At 48.7% G+C, this 18,053-nt stretch overlaps 1 protein-coding gene across 1 annotated transcript in view; it reads left to right on the top strand.

Moving 5' to 3' along the window:
• Col4a2 (collagen type IV alpha 2 chain) overlaps positions 1-18,053 on the top strand; it is a 137,131-nt gene that overhangs the window by 33,446 nt on the left and 85,632 nt on the right. Inside the window, exon 4 of the mRNA XM_075986138.1 lies at positions 6,956-7,036. Within this exon, the coding sequence (XP_075842253.1) occupies positions 6,956-7,036 (81 nt within the window). The remainder of the gene's footprint in view (positions 1-6,955; positions 7,037-18,053) is intronic.

The raw sequence follows: 18,053 nt of genomic DNA on the forward strand, positions 1-18,053 counted from the left end.
CCTCTACCTCCCAGAATGCATGTTGTTCCCCAGGGCTCAGATGAGGCATATAAATATGCTGCCATGGAGACAAGAACGAGGACCAGTGAGCGCACCTGTGGCCATGACCTTCATCCTGGAATCTCTGTAGCTCTCCATCTTCCTGCCTCTCTTGTTCTTTAGAGCAGTCTGACCTCTCCCCTCCCCGTGAGACCTTCCATCCATGAATGCCCAAGACAACAGTGGCTGCACCACCCTGGAATCACTTGGTGGCGAGCCATCCTTCCCGGCTCTCTGTCCCCTAGGTGAGCAGAGAGAACATGTCTGCCCATCATCTGCCTTTCTCCCTAGCTGCCAATGGTCTCCGGCTGCCGTCGAGTGGCTGCACCCGGCTGAGCCGGCCTGAAACAAAGGCAAAGGAGTCGGCTGGACCTCCAGGCCGCCCACTGGGTGTGCTGCTGCCATTTGTGTTTCCTTTCCATATACCTTGTCTTGCTAATACCATGTTGGAATTATTTCCTTAATTTCTAAAGCTGCATGTGCGGAAATGGCTTATACTTCCTGTTTTGATAAACTAATAGAAATGTACTGGGAACCTTGTTCCCAAGTTGGCTTTCTCCCCTTCGTTGGCCTGCTGGTGGGTTAAAGAAGTCTGTAAAACGCCCAGCTTGACTGGACTTGTGACAGAACAAAGACTTGTATAGATTATGCTGCCCACAAATGGGAACCATATTACCTTCGACAGTAAGACTTACCTCTGGTATGGCTTAGAGTCAGTTATTCAAAGACGCCTCTGCGGGGGAGGGTTGGGGTTAGAGGCTGGGGGCGACCAGTGCCGAAATATCTGCAAGTTCCTTTCAAAGCGATTCTTTTTGGCTGGAGGTATACCGGCTTAAAAGAACTTCCTTTGGACAAGATGTTTCTTGGAACATGTGGAGGACAAAATATTCTTTGTTTTAGGACAGATGAGTTTTGTTCTTGGATCTTCATATAAATTTGAGTAATCGTTCTTTATGCACAAGTCAAAAACAAGAGCCAGACTTTTCCCCCTTTCATTCACATATGCCAGTGTCAGCTTTAGGTGACCCTCAAGTATGCGGGGACCTGGGTGCATTTGCATCCATTTATGTCCTTCCTGGGTGTGAATGATCTGCACAAGTAGCTAGAGAGATTGTCTTCAGGCCTCTAAATCCCTTGTGTTCTGCTTTCTAGTATTCAAGTTATTATTCAAAGATACCTTTCAGTGTCCTGAACGTAAGTCCTGGTGTGTCTCTGGGAGGAGCGGTGCTGGGTGGCTTGCACGACACTTGGGACAGAGCCCACCCTTTCTACCAGGCAAGGAGAAACCTGTCTGTCCCGTGGGACATGGTCCCTGGTGAAGGCAACATGATACTGTGTCTTGTCAGTGGCCCTGAGCTGCTGGAACTGGAGCCCGAGCCAGCTCACTGTGGGACCGGATGTGCCCTTAATCTCGCAGCTGCTAGCACCCATCTCTGCCCTGCCCCCCGACACACACATTCCATTTATAGATGGCAGAGCCAGAGAGCCAACAGCTTGAGCTATGACTTTGGAGCCTGAGAGGAGCCTGGTTCAGGAAGTTGGAGCCTGCCTTTCCTTACAAGGTGTTATGACTTCTGGGTTCCCAGAAGCAAAGGGCTCATAACAACCCAGCCCGTGCATCCATAATGGTGTAAGGGTACCCAGGATGAGAGTGATAAAGATGTGGAGAGTCTTAGATTCTTTTCAGAAGTAATGGTATCAGGATTCAGAAAGACTTCAAAGGAAAAAATTTATATAAATTGATATATAAATATATATATCAAGAGAAATGCTTCCTAACATCCTCTACGCCATACTCTAGGCCTTTGCTTTGCTACCTGCTGCTCTGTGATCCAGGTCATTCCCAAATCCTGTAACTTAAAACCATGCAGCCATGCTGGCTACCAATTCAGGGTGGAATAAAGCTCGGCTGAGAGAGAGGAGGCCCAAAGGGCAGTATTTAAGAAGGAAAGTCCCGTGTTACACTGATTGGAAATCCAGTGTCTGAGACCTGGGTTCCACGATTCTCCTAATTCCCCTAGGGAACAGGGGTCAGGGTCAGAAGGAGGAGTGAAGCAGTGTCCTAGGATGGACAGGTTCAGGGTCTACTTGGCCAGGAACCCCACTGAACCTGGAGGAGATTCTTCTCCTCCAGCGAAGGGACCACTCATTGATGAGGTCAGCCATGTTCGGACTGGTACGGCCATAGCTGGGCCCGTTCCTTGGTGAGCTGGTCCTCTGGGCTCCTTTCCACACGATGTCTGCATGCAGCTTGGACTTGGAAATAATGTGAGGGAGGCAGGCTGCGGCCCGTCCTTTTTTCTTTTTCTCTTTTTCATTTATTTATTTATTTATTTATTTATTTATTTATTTATTTTTAAGACAGGGTTTCTCTGTGTAGCCGCGGCTGTCCTGGAGCTTGCTCTGTAGACCAAACTGGCCTCACAAATCCACCTTCCTCCATCTGCCCACCTGCCTTTGCCTCCCGAGTGCTGGGATTAAAGGCATGTGCCACCTCCGCACGACAGCTGTGGCTGTTCTTATCTGTGTTCCTGACTGGCTCCAGGTCCACACTCCACACTTAGGGTATCAGGGGCAGTGGGAGGACAGCTGTCATTTAGAGGTGACCTATTTGGTGACAATCCCTGTCTCTAATCTCAGCTCCATCCTCCTCAGCCTTACCCCGCAATTCACCACTGTGCCACTTGGCTTTCCGGTGGCTGTGGAGCTCTGCTCGCCTCCTAGCTGTCCACACGGTCTGCTCCTGGGAACCGCTTGCAGGAATTAGCCGCACTTCATGCCTCCTGTGGGTGCAGCCGGTCTCCTGCATGTCTGCTATGGAAGCTCCGTGAAGCGCTGTCTCATGGCTCCAGGCTTGACATTGCTTCCGCATTGCTGAGGCTCCACAATACAGCAAACATCCAAAGCTGATAAGGAGTGGATATTCGTGTCCCCTCCCCTCCCCTGACAGTCATGTCCAGTCCTCTGCCATGTTGGCAGGGCTGGGATCCTAGATGGGACTCAGTGTCCAGTGTGGCAGGTGTTGGGATGGCTAGCGTGATTTCTTCAGGAAGGAGTTGATGGTTGGCGTCTCTAACTGTTGTTGAGTTTGGAAGGGGGGCCACAGATGGATGCTGCAAGGCAGTCTCCATACGATGAGCACAGGGACAAGTGCCAAGAGGTACGGTTATACCCAACACCTGCTTGTTACTGGCTCAGTCTCCAGCTACCTTCTTCCTCAAAACATGTACCAGAATTTAAACCATGTGGATTTAGGCACTGATGTGTTTATTTTGCCAATCTTCTCTAGTTACTCACATACCATGAAGGCAAGGACTGTGTGCAATATGTCCACTTTACACCAGAGCCCAGCACAGTCCAAAGTCCAAAGTCAGTGTTTAGCAAAGGATGAGACAGCGGGTGGTCTGCCTGAGTGAGTGCCTCGGTGAGCAAGGGTGCGTAAGTGCAAGTGAGAAGTTTGTGATTGCACATGCGTGTATAAGTGGGGAATGAGTGTGCATGAGTGTGTAAGTGTGAAAGTCTATGAGAGAGTCAGTGGGTGAATGCGGAGTGAGTGACCTGGTCAAGGGAAAGCTAGTGATTGGCTCCAGCCACCCGTGCAGCGAGCGTCCAGATAATTTGCAGCTGGAGGGCCAGATACTCTCGCGTGGTTCAACCAGCCCACAACACAGGCTCCTTACTGGTCCCAGGATCTCACGGGAGGAGCGACTTCGGAGTAGGCACAAACACATTGAGGCTGGTGGCTCAGGATCTCGTGGCCACTTCTGTGGCTTCGCCAGTGTCACTACAACCCTCTCCCCAGAACCACGCGTCGTGTTCACCCTGGGATTAAGACAGTCCACTAAGCAGAGTGTCCACTCACCCGAATGGATGTGTGCAGTCACAGCACATGGTGAGCATGTGGGAGCCCCACCCCAGGAACTCCATCCTGGCAGTGTATTGGCCAGGTACTCCTGGGACCCTTGTTTCACCTGTGATTGTAAAGGGGGAATACAAAGATCTTAAAGAGGACTCAAAAGGCTACACAGGGGGGAACTCACTCTTGTGAAGGTGGAAATAAAGTTCAGGATGGTCTCCATCCCTGAGGTGGTGAGCAGGCTCCCAAGATGGTCAAGTGGGAAGAACCCACCATTTTTATTAAGTACTTGGTAACAATTAGGATGACGATTTGACCTTGAATAGTGCTGAGCTGTGGATTAAAGAATCCGATTCAAAGCGGAGAGTGGCGGGGCTTGTGTGAGCTTTCGGCGTTCCTGCTGAGGTGTAGGGAAAGGTGTCCAGGCACAGAGCCCACACAGAAGCTCTTCTCTTTCTCATCCATGGTCTGAGGAAGGCATTCATAGCTTGAGAATGTTCCAGAGTTCTACTTCCTGTTAGGAGAATGCAGTAGTTTGGTCCTGAGACGTGTCTGGTCTCTAAGAGTCCGTCTGGAGTACATGCCCTGCCCCAGTGTGTCAATATTTCTGTTTGTCCTAGAGACCCGACACTCCACTCGATGTCTTGAGGACTCTTGTAGATGCTGGAATTCACTAGAGAACCCCTTAAGGGCAGGTGAGGGGGCTGGAAAGGCCATGGCAAACTGGTCTGGTGTCTAAGGGGCCGCCTCCCAGTACTATGTTTGGTTCTCACTGCATGAGACAGGGTGCCCCAGCTGGTGTTGCTCATTTCTACAATCCAACCCTAACCCTCAGACCAGAGAACCCATTGGATCAATTTCAAACCTTTAAGATCATTTCAGCCATTGATTTATATTTAGGGATTTGGCAAGTGGCTCTAAAATCAAAATTAAAAACACTGTGTAAAACACCAGAGCAAGAGTATGAGCACAGGTTTGTCCCTTTCGCACTGATGACTTCCCGATGCTTTCTGAACAGCTACTGGGGGAATTATAGTAAATGCAGCACAGCTGCCAAGGTATCTGCCTGGTCAGGTCATAGTCACACATAATAAGACGTGAGTGGGGTGGCCCATCCAGACTCGTGCCTCGGTACCCAGGGCCTTCTAGGAAACCCACACTTCAATATGGACCTTGTTTATAGAAATCTCACCTTCAAAACCTGGACTTGAGGAGCCACAGTGTAGGTGTAGATGTGCACCGAAGCCACAAAAAAAAAAGAACTAGTAAAAACATAGATTTGTGTTTTAAAGGCATAAAAGAATTGTATATACATTTACACTTACACCATGGACCTCCTGTTGTTTTATTGCCTTGAAAAGAGTTCTGGGGGGGGGGCTTTTTAAAAGATTTGAGAACGTTGGGCCTTTTCGGAGTTCATCAAACAGCAGATTAATTAGAGAATTATTATCAAGGTTGCAACCGCAGGGCTGTGGAGTGAGACCTCAGCTAGGAAATGCTCAGCCAACGAGAAAACCTTGTCTGGACAAAAAGAGCCTGAGGGCTTGCGGATCCCCAAGGTGGACTGTGGCCAGGTGGTGCTGAGTCAGATGCCTCCGGGGGCCTGCACACCCAGTGCAGTGTGCATGAAACCTGGACTCTGCAAGACCTGGGAAGGTCCGAAGTAGTACCGTTGGCATCTCCACAGGGAGACCTAGAAGAATGGGAACACAGAGGGGGGCTTGTGTGCTGAGACTTACATCTCCCAGTGACCTTTTGCTAAGTCTCTGAGGCTTAGCCCACAGTGAAATCTCAGCAGTGGGGCTGGTGAGATGGCTCATCAGGTAAAGGCACTGTCCGAGTCCAGTCCTAGAAGGAGAGAGCTGATGCCCACAAGCTGTGCACTGACGTCCTGGGACAATGCACAGGGACACAAGGATAAATAAGTGTATCAAAAGCTTTAATTCTGTGGTTAAAACTTTTCGGCATTAGAGGAATACTGTCATCTGCTGGGCTTATGTGCATAAAGTTTGGCTGAGTGAATGGCAGAAGCCGTGTCTACCTTACACAATTACAGGGTCCCCTTAGGTGTAACTGCCTACATCTCGGCTCTGTGAGTTGGCTGGCCAAGATAGAACAGACTGAGTTGTGTTGACTTCTGTCCTGCTCCAGCACGCAGAAGGACTGTACCAACCCATCTGTAGGGGACTGTAGGGACCACAGCGGATGCTTGGCTAGTAAGAAGAGAAGAAAGGGAGTCGGGGTACTTGTCGTTTCCTGCGTCCTGTGGGCATGGTCTGAAAGGGAAGTCCAGGCTCCTAGCTGTGTGACCCAGGCTCCACCATCCAGAAGCCAGCAGCTAACCAGTCCAGCACTTAGGAAAGACTCATTCCTCAGTTTCTCCTCCTCAGAGAGCCTGAGGAGGTGGGGGGAGGAGGAAGAGGGGTGCATCTCAACTTTCCTGCCAATGCACCCCAGCTGAGTTGCAGGTGCTATTGGGGGTATTTGCGAGCTTTGCCTCCTCACAGGCACCTCCTTTTTTGCCTCATTGATATTCCATGGTAGGAGTTGGGGTATCGTACCAACGCCTCTCCCATGGATCACTTGCCTTCAAAGTGTGTCCTGAATCTCCCCATATCACTGAGGATCTGCCTCCTGGGCCCTGGGATGGTGCTTCCCTGCCCAGCCCTGGGTCTGAGGAATGTTTCCTTTGACCCTCAAGCCTGGGTCCTGGCTCAGCGTCCAGAGTCAGTGGTTTCTTTTGTTGCCTGCAGAGTGTGCTGTGCCAGCAGCAAGCCCTGTGCACCTGGGACCTTCTGGGACTAGGCTGCAACTTTGCCTCACTCAGGGCAGCCCACGTGCCACAGTGGTGTGGGGTGTAGCCAGCAGTGAGACAGCTCGGGACAATGTGGTGGTTGGGGACCCTGTCCCTTCCATGCAGTTCTGCTGGTAACCCACAGATGTTCTAAGCTGGGCTTGTGCGCCATTTTGGATGGTGGCTCGACCTTAGAGTAGGAAGTACTCACAACAGGATACAATGTCACTCATAAGTAAACTCTGTCTTGTGTCTGATTTCCACAGGGGGTGAAGAAGCTGGATGTGCCCTGCGGAGGGAGAGACTGCAGCGGTGGCTGCCAGTGCTACCCCGAGAAAGGAGCGCGGGTAAGTCACAACAGAGTTGGATAATATTTCTTGATGCTGTTTGAAGTGCCTTGAATTGTCCGGTTTGATAACATTTTACTATGATACAGTACAACTGGTCCCCTTACATCGTGCAGTAAGTCACAAAATGGGCTCCATAGGAACCACACTTCTTTCCAATTTCTTTTGGTGATTGATACAGGCAAGCACAGACGTCCCTAGGTGTGGGGGAGGGGCTTAGCTCCAGAGACCCTAGGTACCACCCTGAGAACGCTCAAGTTCCTTATATAAAAGCCTGTGACCTAGGCTTTCCCTCCCTTGTGGTGAAGTCTAAGGATTATTGAAACAATGTATGCAAGCGTAAGACAATCACATGACTTATTGTGATTTTAGGGAAGAATGTTGTGCAGGCACCACTGTTTGGTTTTTAAGATTAATTTGTATATGTGTGATTAATACAGTGATATTGTAGACTCATGTTTTACATATGCAAATATTTTATAAACATATTGCATTATATGAAGAAAAGCATGGTTGCCCAGTCATACAGTGTGGGTGTGTGTAAACTTGAGAGCTTTGGGAATTGCACTAGGGAAAGGAATCCCATGAAACCACTCATGCCCTGAGTGTACTTGATGAGGGTTATTTCCTCAGCAAGTAAGGAGAAGGTCACCGAGTGATTGCCATGGCACCCAGTAGGCAGTGGGTTTAGTGTCTTCCTTCAGTCTTCAGGTGATTGCTTTTGCTCTGTTTCCTTTAAAACTGATAGTTTGTTTTTAGGATTACTTTTATATTTTTTGTTTTATGTGTAAGAATGTTTACATGTATGTGTGTATGTGTACTACCTGTGTGCAGTGCTCACAGAGGCCAGAAGAGGGCGTCACATCTCCCAAAATTGTGGTTACAGACAGTTGTGAGCCAAAACATTTGTGCTAGGACTAAATCCTGGGTCCTCTATAAGAGCTTAAGGTGTTATAGCTGATAAGCTATATTAAGATAAGCTAATGCATTTTTTTAAAAAGGTATGTGTGTATCCTATTCTTCATTAGGCAAAGTGTATTTTTTGACAATATCATAACTTGTCCACAATGTGCTATGACCACACACTCCCCAGACTGTTAATTCTTAAAATCTTATAAGATGTAATTAAATTATATTTCATTTTTTTAAAGGGAGTATCTTTTCACTGGGATGAAGTTCAGTGTTGGATCATTTGCTGAGCATACACAAGGTCCTAGGCTTGGGCCCCCAGCCAGCTTGCATGCATGGGGCTGTGAGGGGTGGTGCTCCACAGGGCCACTCTACATCTGCCACATCCCTCACCCTTGCTTCACCAGTGCAGCTGGATAGCAGCCGGGAATGCTTGTCGCTTGTCCTACGATTGTCAATCACAATGGCTTTTGATTCCCCAGTGACTTTCACCCAGGTCCATCCCCAAGTCAGCATTTAGGGTGTTCCCGTCCTCTTCTGCAATGTGGCCCTTGTGGTTGGGGCACACACCAATTCCATATTGCATCTCCCCTCCTGTGCCCCCTCCACAAGTTTCAGCAGAAGGTATTAATGACTCATTTTTTAGATGTGATGGTCTTTGCTGACTTGATCAATTAATGAATGTGTCGGTGACAGGTCATAGCTGAAGGCCCCATGTCCTACGCAGTGTGCACAGTTCTGAATGTGGAGATGCTTAGCTTACATCAATGATTTCTTGACTTAAACCGAGTGTATCTTTTAGGGGCTGTTAGCTAAAGCTCATTTGTCAACATTTCAAAAGGACAGACATATATAGTAGACAGAGATATGTGCCCTTTTTGTCTAGTTTGCTTATTATGAGACAGAGTCTCACTGTGTATTCCTGGCTGGCCTGGAACTCTCTATGTAGACCAGGATGGTCTTGAACTCATAGAGATCCTCCTGTCTCTTCCTTCCCAGTACTAGAATTAAAGATGTGCACCACTACACCCAGCCTTATTTTGTAATATTTAAAATCCTCCCAGGCCCTTGCTCTAGATTTTACCAAGGATAAGGTGATCTAAGAATGATGAGGCGTGCCCCAATACAGGTTCCCCAGGCCAGGAACAGGCTCCCTGAGCTCGGACTGACTTATGTAGACACACAGCTGATCAACAGGTGTTGTGCAGAAATCTAGATAGCTGCTCATAAATCTCCAGAACCAACCAAGGGAGATGAAGTTACACCCCAGGAGGACACTGCTTTCTGCCTCCTGGGATAAGCCAGCCAGAGTCTGAGGCCAAGGAGATGCTCCTGCTTGGCGTTCCTCATGTGCTGTGATTATCTAGAGCAGAGCCCATAGAGAAAGGTTTGCACGGTGCCCCTCTGAGGTCTTTGTCCTCCCTAGAGACCACTGTCACTGTCTGAGCAGAGACTGCATGGCAGTGTGTGCTCGTGTTCCACGCAAGCTCCTCTGAGAGGTTCCAGGAAGGAATCGCTAAGGATTCCTGTAATTTAGGGATGTCCACACCACAGCTACCAAGGGCTTGTCATTTCCCAGCGTCCCTCACTAAGTAAGCACCTGAGTCTGGTTTAGCCGTGGCCACATAAAGTGACAAGCTGACTCTTCCCCTAACTTGGCACGTCTGGTCATCAGAACTTAGGCTGGGATGGCTTTCTTGTCATGGTTAAGACTGAGGAAATGATGCTCACCACAGGGCTTCACCTCAGTGTTGCCCTCTCGGGCTCAGGTGGCCAGTCACATGGCAGGGTACACTCCTATGCGTGGTTCTAACTAGATTCTATCTCATCCTTACGCCTGTGAGGGGATAGAAGGTACCAGAGAACTTCGGGCAGGCTCAGTTAGCACACGAGATGTTAGTGGAGTGTATCACATACGTCACAGAATAAAGCAGAGCCAGCAGGAAAACTGGTAATGATACTATGTGTGTCGCCAAAGATGTCACTGGGCGCTTCACCAAGGATATTTCTTTCCTTCCCCGGGCCAGCTGAATGTGTTCACCACAAATGATGATTTAGAATCTGTTTCCTTGTTCTAAACCAGGCGTATGCATGCAGACAGGACCTTCATAACATAGTCACCCGTACATATATCTGCAGAAAGCAAGGCTACTTTTGAACTGCTTTGGGTTCAATAATATTTTTCTTAAATAATGTAATTGTAAAAATAGCATTAGGGTGGAGTCTGCTGTCCAGAGAGCCTGTGCATGGTGTGTTCTTTCCCACAGTTTCCCCTGGGGTCACTTACCATATATTTCCCCACGGTGCTACTGTAGTCGCCTGTAGACTGTGCTCCTCTGACTCGACCTTATATGGACATGGCACCCTCGTTTCTGTGTTCTCACCATGGTGACAGCCAACAGCAGAAACTCTGTCACTGGATAACTTGTGGGCTCCAAGGAGAAATCACAAACGCGCGGTGGTCCAGTTCCAAGAGCACGCTCGAGTTACAAAGTGAATGGGCTTGTGTAAAATGCATAGAACACAATTCCCCACCCTCTGTGCTGAGCTGCAGGGAGGGAGTCATTGCTTCCCGCAGGCAGAGCCACCAACCTCTAGAAAATTCCATGGTAGAGAAGGGCAGTAACTGCAGCGGAGCCCTCTGTCCCGCCTCACTCCCTGGTCAGAGCGGGATCTAACCTTCCTCTTCCTGTGAATTACTGCACATACAGCTCTTAACAGATGGTTTAACCTCCTAACCTGTCCTTTCTCCTCACACACCATGAAGCCAAGGCGGCTTAGTAGGAAACACGGAGCAAATCCCATCACAGACTGTTGTCCAAAGCCACGGTGTCACCGTGGTAAAGACAGCTTGGCCACACTCCTTGACCCTCCAGAGTTGGTCCAAAGCAGTGGTTCTCAACCTTCCTAATGCTGCGACCCTTTAATACCTCGTGTTGTGGTGACCCCAACTATAAAACTGTTTTCATTGCTCCTTCATAACTGTAATTTTGCTACTGTTATGAGTTGTAATGTAGGTATTTTTGGAGCTAGAGGCTTGTTGATAGGGGGAGGGAGATTGTGACCCACAGGTTGAGAATCACTTTCTCCGTGAGGTCAATTTTAGTTTGTTTTTTAGTTAGCCTCTAACATGTAATGTTTGACCATGAGTTCTCATCAAGTCATTACTTCAATTTAATTTTTTTTAATTTTTAAAATTTTGCTATCATGTGTGCATGCTGTAGAGGTGATGCTCAAGGCCACAGGGAATGCCTTCCTGCCGCAATTTTCATCCTAAGACTCTCCCACCACAGCTGTGGGGCCCGGTTCTGGGATCAAATAGTTCTTAACCTTCCGGGACTCTGTGAATCTAGCAGTGCAAGTCCAAGTGGGAGAACTTGGGAAAGATGAAGGAAATAGTGTCTGGTTTTGGGAGTGCAGGCCTTTAATCCCAGCAGAGGCCTGTGGCTCTCTGAGTTCGAAGCCAGCCTGGTCTACATAGTGAGTTCCAGGCCAGCCAGAGCTACACAGTGAGACTCAGGCTTAAAAGAAAAGAAGCGCAGTGGGGAGGAAAATCTTGTCATTGGGTCTTTGCCGCTGTTTGCTGAGGAGCAGAGACCCTGAGATGATAAAAAAAAAAAAAAAAAAAACTGGATCAGGAACAGAAAGGACAGCAACTATGGCAACTGGGAGCATCCAGTCATTGGCAAGGTCTTCTCTCTGAGTGAGCTGGACTGTGACCAATGCCATCCTCTGATAGGCTGATGTGGCACACTCAACATACCCAGCAGACAGTCACCACAGGAAAGGACAAAGTATAGTCACTATGACTTGTGTCTACCGTGTTTATCACCCACTGCAGAAACCAGAGAGTTGATATTGGGACAATGAAGCTCAGGCATCTGACATCCTTAAGTACAGGTTTTTGTGGGGACCAGATATGTATCAGGGCCATCCATGTTCCCTTAAAGAGCATAAGGCACTGAGCATTGAGAAATCACTAGGAAGAGCCCCAGCTTCCGCTGCCTGTGGGATTCTATACTTAGCACTCATAAGATCCCTCTCCAGCCTTTGTCTAGGAGCAAGGGGCTTCCTCAGTGAGCAGCAGATGGTGTCCCCAATGCCAAAGGGTGTTGAGTGTGTCTTGCGGATAAAGTCCAGGTGCCCACAGGGACCTGAGAGCAGGACAGTCAGGAAAATGACATTGGAAGGAGAAGAGGAAGCCTTCCCATGGATGTGACAATCCCTAGGGCACTGCCTGAAGAAGCTGCTTAGCTGAACCAGGGTCCCAGCCTTTGAAGGGAAGCAATTGAGTCCAGCATTTTAAGCTCCTTTCAAATCTAGGTCTAGTTTGAGTCTAAGAAAAGCTAGGAAAACCTGGAACCTGCCTCCAACACAGGGAATGGGTCACATGCAGCAGTCACTGGCCAGCAGCGTGCGAGGCATCTGTCCGCTCAACGAATGCTTATTGCACACCCATCACGGGTCAGGCAACACCAAGGGACCAAAACACCCAGCAGTCCGTGTCCCCTCATGTACCAGTGTTCACATTCCAAATGTGGACTCTTGCAAAGCATCTCCATCTAACCTGTTCAGGCAGCAGTGTTCAGGCGGTGGTGTGAACACTGGAAACGGTCTCTTGAGCTGGCAAGGCGAATGTTAGATTTTACTTTAATTGATAATTTCAAGTGAAAGAGATGTGTAGACCTAGGAAGTTTGAGGGCCACCTTTGTCCTTCATGTCAATTTGGGCAAGGGGAGGATGGGAGGAGGATCCAGGGGAGTGAGAGACAATGAACTTGGTCATTGTGTAAGACTATCCTAGGTAGTAAATCCTGGGTGAGAATGGAACAATAGAAAGCTGGAGTTTCCTGGGCATTGGACCGGAATTTGTGATCTGTTGAGCTCATATCTTTACAAAAAGATGTGATTGCAAAACCAAATAGGCCAGTAAAATGCTAACCCATAGACTGTCAGTGAGATCATAAAGGAAATCTGGGGGGCTGCAGGGCCTCTCTTCAAGGCCTCTTTTTTTTTTAAATGTCCATTGGTGTTTTCCCTGCATGTATGTCTATGTGAGGGTGTAGGGTCCCCTAGAACTGGAATAATAGACAGCTGTGAGCTGCCATGTAGGTGCTAAGAATTGAACCCAGGTTCTCTGGAAGAGCAGGCAGTGCTTTTAACCACTGAACTGTCTCTCCAGCCCCTCTCCAAGGACTCTTAGGAACATCAATCTTCTTCCTTTTCCAACATGAGGCTCCATGTGTCTGTGTAATGAGACCCCTGCCTGTCAAGTGGCTTCCGTACAGGTAACCCTGTAATCTAACCACCAGCAGCACACAGGGACTTTTGAGCAATAGGGCTTGTGGAGAGATGTTGAGATGAACTAATCTTGCTACAAGGGAAGGCCACTGTTTCAAATAATCCCCTCTACTGCATCCCAATATGACAATATTTAATGTCAGAAGATGATGATTTGATAGCCAAGAAAGGCTGGCATGGAGCTCCATCTCAAAGGAAAAAAACACAGCCAGGCGTGGTGGCACACACCTTTAATCCCAGCATCAGGAGATGGAGGCAAGAGAAACAAGAGTTCAAGGTCAGCGTGGGCTAAAAGAAGAAAAAAATACATTGCTAAAAGAGAAAATGTTGACACAGCTTCTCTGAGCAGAGTCACAGAACAGCACTGTAGGAAGAATGCAGTGGATGACAGATAGCGTGTTCAGAAGCAGGAGGTGGCTGAGTAACAGCTCACGCCTAGCACATACATGGTTCAATTATCCTCCCCCCCCCCCACACACACACAGAAAAAATGTATCTTCCTTATCCTTGAAGCCATCATCTCTTGACCTGGACCATGATAAGCTTTACTCTAGATTTTGCTCCTACCAAAAAAATGCATTAATAAAGGGAAATGGGGCAATCTTTGGTGAAGTGCATTGGCCGTAACAGACGTCATTCACATCATGGCTGTTCGCTGTAGCAGCTAAGCCAGTGCCTGTGCAGACTGGTGACAACCCAGGGCAAAGACGAGGCCATGTGCTGTGGCAGACAGATGAGGTGGGGGTCGTCCTCAAGAACTGCGGTGTTTCTGTGTGCTGTTTACACCCCCCTCTTTCTGATGAACTCTGTATGCTCATATATCCTGAAAATACATGAGCAGCACTTTTCTCGTGATGAAAACTTAAATATCTTGACTCCTGGCACTGCTAAGGCGAGAAAGCCGCTCCAGAGCTGAGCCCATTCCGCATCCTTCCTGAGCCCTACAGCCCTGGAGATCCAGAGAGAGCCACAAGCCAACCCTAGAGAAGGAATTTTCTAGCTCAGAGGAGGCAGCAAAGTGGAGAGAGAAATTAAAACCCTTTTGTTGCCTGGTTCCTGGTGGTAGATGTTTTCTGAAAAACAGGGTAGAAAATAGACATTGATTCGGATGTTCTAAGGCATAGAAATGAGCCAGTAGCCGGCACGGGTGGAGAAGGCCCCTCTGAGAGTTCACAGCACTCTTCCACAGGGACTCACATCCATGTGACCCACGAACTAAGAAGGGCAGCACAGTTTCAGCCGGTATCCACCGGTTCCCACAGACTGTTGTAAAAGGAAGCCTCTTTTAAGTCAGACAAGAGCTCTGGCCTCAGACAGCTTCCCTTCCCCGCCTCTCGCTGGAATGTTTTGACAAGCTGGGCATTAAGGCATTTTCCCAAGGGCATTCAAGCATTCTTCACTCCTGCCTGGGGAGGCGGGCTGCTGTCAAGGTCATTTGTTTCTTTTCTACACTTCTAGTTCACGTTTAACAATTACAGGATTTCTAAAAAGCCCAAAGTTGTGGGAAGATGTTGTGAGGTGTTGTATGCACCTTCTGTGGCTCAATGTCCCTCAGGCAGCAGCTGACATGGTTGGGTCTGAACGTGGAAGGGGTGACACCGTGTGTCTGCCAGTCCAGTTGGCCACAGAGGCCTTTGAGAGTCGTCTGTGCAAGGCTCCAGGTGCACATCCGTGGCTGGGCTTCTGTTTGGTGTCTGCAGTACTAAAGAGAAGCTAGAAGTGTGTGCAGTTACAAAGTTACTCTCCTTGTTTTCCTTTAGATACATTAAAACAATAACCAGGGGAAACTATGGCAGGAATGACCCAACCATACAATTCTTTATGCTTTCCTTTCCCAGGGGCCTTTTTAACTGGCTCTTCCTCCGCGCACACACACAATGGGTAATGGGAAACAGGAAATAAGACCCTGTCCTAGATTCTCCATTTTTACCACAGCGATAATTACTTTCTTCAGTATCCCAAGAGTTAGGAGGCCACATCCATCTTACGTTTGTCTTTGGCATTGGGGCAGATACTAAATTAATTTATTGTTGATGGTCTTGGTCATTTTGGAATCGTCCTGAGACGCTGCTCAACCTGTGGCCCTGGGCCGCCTTCAGTGCTCAGCCCGCTGGCATCCCCACCCAGGCTATGTCGCTGTAGGGAAGACAAGCCGCCATTCAAGTGACCAGATGTCTGACTCATACGGGAAGGACAAAGCAGCCTTCCAAAGGCCACATGTCCCCACTGATTAGAAAGATCAAAATATCCCTGTCCCTTGCCTCTGTGTCCAGCCCAGACACTGACGTTCTAGAAAGGATACAGAAATAGCCCCTCTGGAAAGTCTGCACAGGCCACATTAATTGGCCAGTTTCTCCCTTCGCACAGTGAAGGCAGAGAAAACACACTCCCTGTAGGACAAAAGTTTACATTTCTCAAGTGCTGTCAGGAAGGTGCGTCCTAAAGGTTTGGGACCCCAGTGGAAGAGAAAAAGGGAAAGAGAGGAATGGAAGTGATTCGTGCAGACTGGATGAGGGTCCACGCTCTCCAGGGCTCCTTACAGTGTCAGCGCTGGGTTTTCTCAACTGTTGTCTTTGGGGAACACAGATCTGATCTTCAAACCTAATGTCTGCCTTAAACAAAGAAACAGATGTGCTGAGATTGGATTCTCTCTCCATAAGGAAAAAGAAGAACACTGGGGCGGTCCAGGCGCTGCGTGGGAATGATTGCATCTAAAAAGATGCGTGTTATATGGCAACCATGGCATTCTTAAGGGCTTGTCAGAGAGCTTTAGATTTCTGACTGCATCCTAGCCAGAGATCTCTTGGGTTTGAAGAAAAGGGCTGTGTGTGCCTTAGCACCAGTGATGCACACTGGGTCACCACGAAACTCCCAGAGCCCTCCCAGAAGAAGCTGCTCTCTGTTGATGTGTTGTTTCGAGGCTTCTCTTTTCAACCCAGCTTGAGGGATTAGCAGAGCCTATTTACCGGGGAGGATACAGCAGTCCCGGAGGGCAAGCTGCAAGAGCCCTGGGGTCTACTGTGCCTCAAGCTGTATCTACCAATCCCACACTCGGGAGGCAGAGGCAGGCAGATCTCTGTGAGTTCAAGGCTGGCCTGATCTATATAGTTCCAGGACAGCCAGGGCTACCCAGAGAGACCCTGGAGAGAGAGAGAGAGAGAGAGAGAGAGAGAGAGAGAGAGAGAGAGAGAGAGATCCAAACTGTGAAGGAGCTGCAGAAGCCAATCTTCCCAACATTTTGCAAACACTCCCGCCTCTCTGCCCACAGTGAAGGAATTACTAGTGTAGATCACTGACAGGCACCTGACTGGATTCCTAAGGAGGGGAAGAGGAGAGCGCTGAGGCTGCTGAATGCCTATTTGTTCCTAGATGTTCTAGACTGTTCTAGAGGAACTAGAGTCTGACAGACTTTTCTGGTAACCTAGAGGGAAAGGGAAATGCAGAATAGCTTTGTAACCTTCCAGCGTGAGATCCAGGGAGAACACAGGGGTTAAACATACAGCATATGCCTAGTCTGCACAGAGAGTGCCAGGACAACCGAGGCCACATGAGAGACCCTGTCAATCACCCCAAAACATGACAGCTGTTAAATGTTGGGCTCAAAGGCCTCCTGGCTTCTTTGGGACCATCACTCAGCATTGAGTCCCCACATGAAAGCTCACAGCTTCCCTCAAAAGAAACTTCCAAGCGTGGGTGGGGCTTGGCTCAGTGGTAGAATGGCTGCCAGCTGTGCATGAGGGCATAGGGTTCTTTCCCAGCACCACAGGCAAGAAGGAGGAAAAGGAAAAGAAAAGAACCCCCAGGGCAGCCATGCATTCACCGGGAAAGCGAGCTCTCTGTCTGGCGGCTGCTTCTCTGATTCTCCTGACAGTTTCCAGTCTCTCAGGCACTTTTCTCTTCCAGCTATCATTCTTGTACTTGTCTGCTCTTCATAGAGAAGAAACAAGAGACCTCGGGAGCCATGGAGTATGGTCAAGGTCCAGGAGGAGGCTTAGAGACCTCGCTCCAAACTCCAGTATTTTCAAAAAGTGTCATTTGAACATGAAGCTAACTGCTCTATGATGTACAGGGTGGAGTTGCTCACCTGCCATAATTGAACTGCATTCAAATAGTAACGTTTCACATTTTCCATGAATGGGCAGAGAAAGCAAAAGGATAGCATACGATGTTTGCCTTGGGATCCAGGAGGGCTGAAACAGAATTCCACAGCCTCATTAGCTGCTTGCCAGGCCTCCAGTCATCCTGGGTCTTTCACGGCCCCTAGTGTTTAGCGTGGTTGTTAGGCAGAGCCATCATTGGTAGCACACAGTATCATCAGGGAGTATGTAATGGCCACTGGCACCAGGCTCTCTATGAAATTGCAAGACAGGAGGTTGGCAGTGATGCATGCTGCCTCCTCTTTGGGATCTCCACCTTCCTGGTTCCCCTCACATAGGTTCTCAGACTCGGTACCTCATGGCGATGAGTCCGAGCAATGCTCTAGCCTCCCTCCTTCAACCTCTTACCTCCAAGGGCGCTTCCTCTCCCACCATCCTCTACCACCTCTGCTCCTTCAAAACTGTACCTCAGCTAAGCGTGGGGAGAATGTGGTTCCAGCCTTTTTGTCTTACAGACCTGATGCTGTGCGCTCAGAAAGCTGAGGCAGGAGATCATTGCAAAGTTCTAGGCTAGCCTGGGCTACAGAGACCCTGTCTCAAAAAAATATTTAACTTAAAAGTAAACATTTGTAATTTTGAGTATACCCTGACTTCCTGACCAAAGCCTCATGTGAGAACCTTGGCCTCATGACCACCTTCTCCGAGTGTTTC

This window comes from Microtus pennsylvanicus, chromosome 9 (assembly GCF_037038515.1).
Source record: "Microtus pennsylvanicus isolate mMicPen1 chromosome 9, mMicPen1.hap1, whole genome shotgun sequence".
NCBI classification, from domain to species: Eukaryota; Metazoa; Chordata; class Mammalia; order Rodentia; family Cricetidae; genus Microtus; species Microtus pennsylvanicus.